This window comes from Lycorma delicatula, chromosome 13 (genome assembly GCF_047948215.1).
Source record: "Lycorma delicatula isolate Av1 chromosome 13, ASM4794821v1, whole genome shotgun sequence".
NCBI classification, from domain to species: Eukaryota; Metazoa; Arthropoda; class Insecta; order Hemiptera; family Fulgoridae; genus Lycorma; species Lycorma delicatula.
Genome location: NC_134467.1, coordinates 5844628 through 5855233, shown reverse-complemented (window position 1 = coordinate 5855233; position 10606 = coordinate 5844628). Strand labels below are relative to the sequence as shown.

Here is a 10606-nt window from a genome sequence, read left to right as displayed (position 1 = left end):
ATTATTAGATTTAAAATTTTGCTTTTTATAACTATTATCAATTAATGACATGTTATATCCATTTTTTATTGTAATAACTTTAATCTAGTTTTTTTTTTATTATTATGTGTGTAATGTATGCTCTATTTAACATGTTTGTAAATTTATTATTAATTTTATGCGCCCAAGGATGATTTGAATTTTTGTTAATAGTTATTTTATTAGTTGTTGGTTTTTTATATACATGTGTTATAATTTTATTACGTTTACTAATTTCTGTCAACATCTAAAAAAAATTTTTTTCTGTATTTGTCAGTTTCGAATGTAAATTTTAAATTATTATAAGAATTAAGTTTTTTAAAATTATTAACTGTTCATTATTTATAATAGGTTCATAGATTACCAAAATATAAATATCATCCACGTATCAAACCCGTGTTTGAATTTTATAAATATGGGTAATACCATATACTATTCTACTCTCAAATTCCTGTAAATAAATTTTGTTCATAACGGCCAATGATGGAAATCCCATGGGTAAAGTATTATCTGGCGTGTAAAAATTTGTTGTTAAACTCAATTATTTGTAAAAGTGCTGTCATCTACTGCAGCTTTGGTTAATATGTACCTTTATAAGTTTATTATTTATAATATATATATTCTCCATTTGAATTTTGAAAATCGGATGATTGTGTGCAAAGATATTATAACAGCACCACATTGCATCTCCTAAAACAGCGCCCTAGGGGCGTGCTGTTTGTTACCAGTGATGGTAATAATTGGTCTAGCCTCCCATGAGGTGCTCATATATCTCATCACTCTAGCCTCACACGCAGTCCCCGCTGGAAGCCCCATGGCTAAACAGAAATTTTATTACTGTAACAAAAATTTGTTGTTACAGAAATTTTTTTAATATTACTCGTATTATTTTTTTAATATTATTCAATTGACCGATATGAATCATTCATTTCAAACCCAGGTCACACAGTGACATCTCTGTCACTGTTCATTAATTCAATTCTCTCAGTTCATTAATTCAATTCATTAAAGTTTGTGCTTGAACCCATAAATCTCCACTACTACATACACATACTCATATTTTTTTTTGTTGAGATTGTTCATATACCATCTAATTCATAAATTACCTACAATGTGAACTTTGATCGTCATAACGTTCTTGTTTAGCTAGTTTTAATTATTATTGCTTTACATCCATTCTCAAAAATAAATATTTTCTGGATCTATGGAAAATAGCTGAAACCAATCAAACTAGGTAAACCATCTAATGATATAACATCGTATCGACTGATAAGCTTGCGAGGTGTGTGGCAGTAATGGACCCGCCAGACTCAAACAACGTAATAATTTTTTGAAGTACTTTCTATAATTTTGCAATTTTCTTTGTTGTTAAGAGCTAATTTTCCATTTTTATCATCAAGCAAAGGCTGAGTAATTGGTATTTGATTTTTTTTTCAATTTCTGTAAGTGTGGTAAATGTTTAACATCATTTATTTATTTAATTCAGATAAATGGGCATGAAACCATAAAAAGATCATAAGTACATAAAGTAGAAGATCTGTCATCATTTTTGTTAGTAGATTTAAAAGAAATATTTGGAATCATTAGATAAAGATTCCTCAACTTTAACAGTATAATTAAAAATTAAATCTTTGTGACTAAAAATTTTACATATACATTGTTGTTAAATAGTCTTAATAATAAGTAGATCTATATTATTTTTGAAGCTTATGGAAATTTTTCTTATTAATAACTGTGATAATAAGTTCACTATAGAACCGCTTTGATAATTACATTTTTGTATAAGTATATTTGGTACATGACAAAAAAATTTCTGTATTGGTGATTAATATCAAATCCCAGTCAGGCATGGCATATGCTGCAAAATTCAGCTTCCATGTTCCATGCACAAACTTAAATATTACCAGGCAGTACAAAAAATAAATAAATATTATTTACTATCAAACTCTCATTTAGTAAATGTTGAACGTTACAAAATTTATATTTTTATATCTGGTAAGAATTTATGTAAATCTTATATTTATATTTATAAGATTAGAATTCAAAATTGTAGGTAACGTTTTCTCTAAGATAAATGATGTTTATTATGATAAAAAATTTCACCATAACCAGTATTAACATCAGTGTCAGTAAGATTAGAAAAAACAAAATCATGAGAATTACCGCAAGAGTTTTAACAAATTATTTGATTGTTAATTTGTAGAAAAATATGAAAGGTGAATAGCAGGATTTTTTGATAACATTTAGCAAAACCTGGCATATTAAAGTCGCCTAATAATATTAGTAATAATTTAACTGTGATTGCACTATTTATGTGTGTTAAGCGAATTAAGAGATACAATTATTTTTATTTTATAAATTATACAAAAAAATCACATTTACTTTGAAGCATTCATGTTTGCTTTTTATTACAGCAAGCAGATTTACTGCAACTGGAAGTGGAACTGCTTGATATTAGTAATGGTGATATCATAAAAGATCTTTTAGCGATTGAAGAGACTGACTTGGTTAAATCAGAAAATTTAAAAGTTGAAAATGAAATGGTAAGAGTGTTAGATTTTGCGTGTAAAAATTGGTGTCCCACTGATATCTTTTAGTCATCAACTCCTATGGTCATTAGCCCCAAATTTTCATTATTATTATTATTATTTTCATCAACATTTTTTTGTTATATAAGTGCTTTATTACAAACACTGCACATTGGTCTTTCTTCGCCGGTTAACAAATATAAATTTCTTATTCGTGTTTGACCAATTGTAAGTCTGGTCACCACCTCTTGTTCTCAGCGAGTTTTAATTCACGTGCCTCTTCCATTTATATGAAAAAGTTTTAACTGCATTTAGTTTTGTATTTAATCTTCTCCATTTATTACTCTACCTGTTTCTTATAGTATTAGACAATTTTTAACATCGGCCACTCGTACAGGAAATATATCAAAGTTATCACAGACTATTGCTGTACTGGCAGCTTCATCTGCGCTTTCATTTCTTGCAATGCCAACATTTCCTGAAGTTCATACAAATACACATCGCTGTCCTCATCGATTTAAAATATATAAAATGGACAGGATGTTTGCAATAAGAACATCCTTAATGTTCTTGTCCCTGTTTAGCCTCCAGTAATTACCATTCAGATAATACTTCAGAGGATGATATGTACGAGTGTAAATGAAGATTAGTCTTGTACAGTCTCAATTCGACCATTCCTAAGGTGTGTGGTTAATTGAAATCCAACCACCAAAGAACACTGGTATCCACGATCTAATATACAAGTCCGTGTAAAAATAACGACTTTACTAGGACTTGAACGCTGGAACCCCTCTACTATCAAACCAGCTGATATAGGAAGATGTGTTCACCACTAGACCAACTCAGGTGGGATAATGTTCTTGTTCCGAATTGCAGTAAGTGCACTTAACGAAACGAAACATATAAGCACCATCTCTTCGCGGAAATGTTCAGAGTAGTGAACAGATTGCTGTATGGCAATAACTTCTGCCGTTTAAACACTAAAAATTTTTGGCAGTTTCCATTAATGGACTTTTCCATTTACATATATGGGGCATCCAACACCATGTTTGGTTTTAGAACAGACAGTTTAAATTACTATACATTATTTGTAACTACTGATGGTTGATAGAAATTCCTGTCAGTTGATTACTGCTTGCTTGTCTTTTTTTTGCCCAAGGTATAAACCTCCCTAAAAAAATTAAGAATCTTTAAAATAAAAAAAATACTGTGTTGCCACCGGTATATTCTCTGATATATTCAATATATTTTAATAGATTTGTATATATGATTTTATTATTCTTTTTTTTTTTCTTTGACTGATGAATCAATTCGTCAAACGTTGGACGAATTGATAGGAAATAGATAATCGAATAGTTGTAAGAAATAGATAATTGTGTTTATCACTTTTTCAATTGTGTTTTTAAGTATTGTTTGTGAAATATGTTTATAATACATAAATTGTGATTTTTATGTGGTATAAATAAATAACATTTTGTCCTTAATGTAAACAATTTCAGAATTATGTACTATAACATCCACTTAAATATTTAAGCAGATTGATTATTGATTAATTTCGAAATGTACATTAGAAATTATTTATTTTTTAATTTAATAAACAAAGTTACACAGAAAACAGGTTGTTTCTTTATTTTAATCGTATACCATTTCTTTCCATAAAAGCAAATCAATTGTATTACAGTGCGGACTGGATGCAAGTTTATTATTTATCTTGTAATAGTTATGATGATAAACACTAAATCAAATCTTCCCAACCTGCATACTGAAAGTGGTACTAATGTGTGTCAACAGGTTTGGGGGTTTGAATCTGAGGTTGGTTTTGAATTTTTTATTTATAAGTGCCAACCTGTCTGTTTAATATTTTGAAATTTTTTTATATCGACATCATTTAAATATGATGTGCAACCTTACTCTTTCTATTTAAAATTGTATTGTTCCAACCATGGGAGTTTGAGCAGTGGTGGATTTCTAAATATGCTAGCTAGGCTGTAGCCTATTGTGGCAAATTTTCAAAGGCAGTAATGGGCTGCCTGAAACCGAGTCAGGCCCCGGACACTTGTTGGGATATAAGGTGGTTACCGTAGATTTAAGCTCATCAAGCACTACTACTATCTCCCTCCATTCGGTCTCTACAACTGGAAATAATCGTTTCATCTTCTCAATCGCCATTTCACCCAGGAAGAGGAGCTCTTATTCATGATAACGATTTAATAACCCACCTTATGCATAATGAAGAGAAAAATTATATTTGTAACTTTTGTCAGAAATCTTTTAATCAGAGTTCTAATTTAAAATTACATTTAAATAATCATACCCAAGAGAAAAGTTATATTTGTAACTTTTGTCAGAAGTCATTTAATCATAAAATCACTTTTAAAGACGCATATTAATATTTATACAAAAGAGAAAAATTATGTTTGCAACTTTTGTCAGAAGACTTTTAATCAAAGTTCTAATTTAAAATTACATTTAAATATTCATACAAAAGAGAAAAATTATATTTGTAACTTTTGTCAAAAGTCATTTAATCATAACAGCAGTTTAAGGACACATATTAATATTCATACAAAAGAAAGAAATTATGTTTGAAAATTCTGCCAAAAGGCTTTTAATCATCTTTCGAATTTAAAGAAGCATATTAATTTACACACCAAAGAAAAAATTTGTTTGTAACATTTGTCAAAAATCTTTAATGAGAGTTATACTTTAAAAAATTACTTCTTTTTGTTGTAATGATGTTGTTTCTAAGGCAGAGATTATGTGCGTTCTCAATATTGTACAAAATAAGTTATACTTAAGTTTACGTGAAGATATTGGTGCAACTTTTACTTTTCCTGATAGTTGTATAGTGTCAAAATTCCAGCTTGGAGCTATTAAATGATGTCATCAATCATGTTCCTGTACTGTACTTTGATGGCATTCTGCAAATACACTGGACTAATAATGACAAAATATTTTTCAAGTAAATATTAGTAACGTTTGTTTTCTGTACAAAATAAGTTGTGATCATACATATATTTTTTGTTAAATTGAAATCTGTTTATTTTAGAATTTTTATGCAAACCAAGTTATTAAATATTGTTTTCTTTTTACTTGGCAAAATAATGTAGGCTAGTTTTTGTGAAAAAGTTTAGCAATCTTATGTAGAAGCCAATTATTTCTAAAAATGTCTTTAGTTAGTTTTTATTTCTTATCTATGTTACTTTTAGTTACCGTGATCATTTTTATGCAAGAAACTTGTTAAATTTTTTTTGTACTTCAGTGTAATTTACTGAAACAATTTATCACAAAAAATGGTGTAATTTTAAATGTATATTGTAAAAAAATCAATAAAAAATAAACTTTAAGAATGAATGTAATAATAAATAATGAAAGGTACGAGTTGGGCAGCTATAGGGATGGTAGAGGCTGCAAAAAAATAAAATGTTTATTTTTTTTCAGAGTAAACTGTGATAGCATACCATTATGAGAGTCAGGAAATTTTTATCAAGGTCAGTATAATAAGTCAGGGAAAACAAACCTTAAAATTCAGTGGGAATCCTGTTTATAAACATTTTTACAATCCTTCTTCTTAGAGATCCTTTTTAATTGCTTTTTATCTAATTTACTTTGGGTTTTTTTCAGCAGAAATCTGTTAATTTTTAAAGCACAAAATAATATTTCAAAATTGTTGCTATCAGTGTAGGTATACAATTTACAATATTAGGTACTTTTCTTTTAACATAAGGGGGGCCCACTTGCTTTTTTATTTGTGGATTTTTGCTTCTTTCTGTTACACAGTAAATACCTTGGTTTAATTGAGTTTAGGTTGGATGAGGAAATGTAACTGACGATTCAGAATACCGAACTTTGTATCGTATTACCATTGCGTTAACCTTGTCTAATTACATAAACCCGCGATCGATGTGATTTTTAGTTTTTGATAATTGATTATGTATTTTTTAGCGCTGAATAGAAAATAACCTTCATTTTTGTTTCATCATGTCAGGATTGCAAATTTCAATATTATCAAAAAGATTAAAAATTACAAAAATGTGATACAATAAAGTAGACATTTTTTTTTTAATAATAAATTAATGTAATATATATAATATTGTATTTTATATGCTTGTTTGGCTTATATTATGCATTCTTAGAGCTAAACAGTTGAGTGGTCTGAAGAGGGGGGCAGGTGGGGTCATTGACCCCTAAATTTCTAATGAAAATTGCCATAAAATAAGCCTAATTTCTATTATAGTGGTTAATTTTTATGAGGTATGTAGTGCCTTAGGAAACCACTCCCCCTCTTCACCTACCTTTCATGATGAAGTATGTAACTTTTATTTCAAGTGTCGAACTTTCTTTGGACGGCTTATACTCTGCTTTGCGCTTTTCCTTCTATGTTCTCTATAGGGTTCATCTTGGTGTAACAGCCAGGCAGTAGTCTGCCATCATTATAGTAATCCATTTTCCTTGATATGTCCTTTCCATTTCTTTCATGTCCTGATGAAATTTCTCACCCGTCTCTTCACGTCTCGTCACAAACGGCACCCAGATTTTCAGGAAAATAGTTCACATGTGAATTTAGGAAGTGAACCTTCAAGCACACAGAACAGCCTAAATTTTTGTACTTCTGCAGCATGCTCGAGCGGTTGATTTGAAGTTCAGATTCTTCTTATTGGCCAGAAACTTGGTTAGTACTTCTTTAAATTCACCCCCAAACTTCTTTTACTGCAACTTCATTTGTTTATCAAAATTACCTTGTTTGAGAAGATTTCTAATGTCAGGACCAGCAAAGACATGCTGTTTATTTAGCATTTTATAAGACGGGAAATTTGTCGCAGATCTATTTACAACATTTACCTTCTTTTGGTAAGGCTTTGACCAAGCCTAACTTGATACGCAGAGTTGGAAGAACTTTATTCTGAACCGGTCTACGTACATCGGTGCAGAAGACTAATTCCTCCTTCTGAAAAATGTGTAAGAAAATCCTTTTCTCTATACCTGAACCAGGAAAGTAATGTGCCAGCTGCTAGTAGGTTCTTCACTTTAATCTTCAAACCAAGCAATTCTGAATTTTCTTTGATCAGATGTAATTCTCGAACCAAATCATTTAGTTCAGACTGTGAATAAAACTCTGGTGCATAGCTATCTCCAGGTTCATACACCTTGACATTATCTTCATTTAAATCGCTTGTGGAACCATCTGTTTCAGTTAAATTTTCTGATGGAATTGGCACTGGTATGTCTGGACCATGTGGAACCAGACATAAAGCGTATGGCATATTTGGATAAACGATTCTTTTTTATTCTTTAAATTGAAACCATGAACACCAGTTCAAACAAAAGTAACAATCGTCGGTGTAATTTTGTGACTCCATTAAAACTCCAAGTCTGTACGCTTCTTGTTCCCTTTGACCATCATCTAAGTCCTTCAACACATGTGCAGCAAACTTATTGGGATGCCCAAGTTTTGCCTTGATCTCCTATTTTCACCTGAAATATGACAGGTACACTTGTCAATCGAAACTTGTTATTTTTTTTTTTTGCCTTTTCACCATTAACTCATCACAAATGTAACGAAAAGAATCTGCAGCCTCTTGAAGCCATTTAGAGAACGGAAAGTTTGCTTATGGTCTGGAAACATATTTTCCACTGACAAAAACAGCAGTGGCGGATAGCTGCCAATAAAGTATTACATCTTGTTAAGTGTTATCGCAACCTGTTGACCAAGCTCTTCTTCCACTGTCTTGTCATCTTCAACCCAACCCCCCCCCCAACCATTCTCTTCAGACCACTAATCTGTTTAGCTATATAAATGCACAGTAAAGGCCAAAAAAATGAATATGTTTTTTTTTATTTTTTAATAAAAAAATAATGTTTTATGTCTATTTTATAGTATCACATTTTCAACTTTTTACAAATTTTGAAATTTGCAATTTGTGAAAAATTCTGACATGATAGAAAAAATGAAGATTATTTTTGGATTCAGTGTTAAAAAAATACTTAGGAATTAATTGTGTCAGTAGTTAAAAAACATTCCTCTACATCCCAAATTTTGCAGGTCTGTGTTATATATACAAATTTGATACAATTTATTTATAAAAAAAGCAATAATTAAACTAAACACAATAATAAAATTTGAAAAACCAGAAACTAGTGAAAATCAAGTGGCCTCTGTTAATACAGAAATACTTAATACTTTTTCAGGACAATGTTAAGTTTTTAACAGCTTTTCTTTTACGATTGATGTTTCTGTTTTGTTTTTTTTATTACATTGTTGTCTGACAGGGCCGTGCATGTTTGTAAGTAAGATTTCTTCTTGTGATTTTATTTTTAACATTTTTATAATCTGTACAATCTAATGTATTACTTTAATGCAATCTAACCAAAATAATAAATGAAAAAAGCAGTTTGATTTTTTTAAAACGGGTTGGTTGTAGATTTCTGTCATATTATGTATATGGATAAGTAGATATGAGTTATAAGCTGAAATACTTGGTTGCTATTTACTTTATAATTAAAAATAATACAATATAAAAATTGTTGTTTTAGGTCTCTCTGATTATATGTTTATGGATAGGTACATTAATGTTATTTTGTGATAGAGAATAATAGTGGAATTAAAATTGCTGGAAAATGATTAATGTTCAGTAATGACACCAATTTATATAATATCAATGAAATATTAGCAGTTTATAATTTGTACAGTCAAATACTTCAAAAGAATAAATAAAAAGTTGGGGATAGATTATTTTCTTTTTAAAAATGGATGTTTAGACATAACTTCCCTTCAGCCAAAATTGTTGTCAAAGATCTCTCTCATATTATATACATAAACAGATCATGAACAGAGTTCAGTAATACACAGAAATACATTTCGTTGCTATTTATTTTATAAAGTACTAGCTGGCCGTCTAGCCAGAAGCTGGACCCTCTGGACTCGGGTCAGCCCAGGCGAATCCAGAGCCAACTCTGGGTCAATTCTTTTAGTTGGTTCTCAAGTGATGCAATAACAAACAAACAAACTTTATATATATATATATACACATTTCCGAATAATCATGTCAATTTGTTAGATTGACAGTGTACCCTGATGCATGTAAAAAGTTAGCCTTCAACATACTAACAAAGTCCATGTTTGAATTTTGAAAATCTGATGACTTTCCAGAGATATTAGAGAAGCACACCATTTCACTTACCAAAACAGCACGCCGTTTGTTACCAGTTAATGGTGATGATTCATCATCATCATAACTTATTCCAACCTGTTCTGCAATTTCAGATACTCTCAACCTGATCGTCTTCAAGAATGCCTCAAATCGCACGAGTGTTTTTGTCTGTAATGCTGGTCCGAGGACGGTGATCGTGTTCTTGATTTTCCACTTGTTTTCGTTCTTCTTTGAACTCTTTATGCCAGGCAAACACAAGAGTCCTTGACAATTTTTGGTCCCTGAACTGTGCAGTCAATATATGAAAAATTTCCAACGCTTAAACTTCATGAGCAAGAAATTTTATAATTATACATTGCACGGTGGAAGGGTGCACCTATTGCTGCTACATTGTGAGCGTTACTGACGAATTGGTTGGAAGTGTGGAATGGCTGGCTCTCCCCACTCATAATGACTCCACCCAAGCATACTAGAAGCACAGGCCCAGTCCTACCAACCGTAGATCCTCTGGAACAAAAATCCCGTTTATATTTGATTTACCCTCGTATTTTATTTAACGTAAATTTAATTCTATTATGTTTGTAATATTATTCCTTTGATCGATTCGAATAATTCAGTTCAGTTCCAGATCATAAAGTGATAGAGACTGGTAGTTCACAATTCATTAATTCAGTTCATTGAAGTTTGTGCTTCAACCGGCAAATCTCCACTTTTACATATATATTAGAGATTTTTCAGAAAATATATTAGAGAGCGCAATAAAAGAAAACAAATAACACAAAGAAATAATAAAACGAACATCAACTCAACTCAGGAACAATGAAAACAAATGCACGGTATCAGCTGTTACGAAGGATAGAATAGAGAATCAATATGCTACTAGTGCTTCAGTGTTAAATTAGAATAAAT

At 30.5% G+C, this 10606-nt stretch overlaps 1 protein-coding gene across 6 annotated transcripts in view; it reads left to right on the top strand.

Annotated features, from left to right (window-relative positions):
• Nucleotides 1-10606, top strand: part of LOC142333566 (uncharacterized) — a 156058-nt gene that overhangs the window by 32735 nt on the left and 112717 nt on the right. For all 6 annotated transcript variants that reach the window (XM_075380866.1, XM_075380864.1, XM_075380863.1 and 3 more), the window contains one exon: nucleotides 2433-2561. In XM_075380866.1, coding sequence (XP_075236981.1) covers nucleotides 2433-2561 — 129 coding nt within the window. The remainder of the gene's footprint in view (nucleotides 1-2432; nucleotides 2562-10606) is intronic.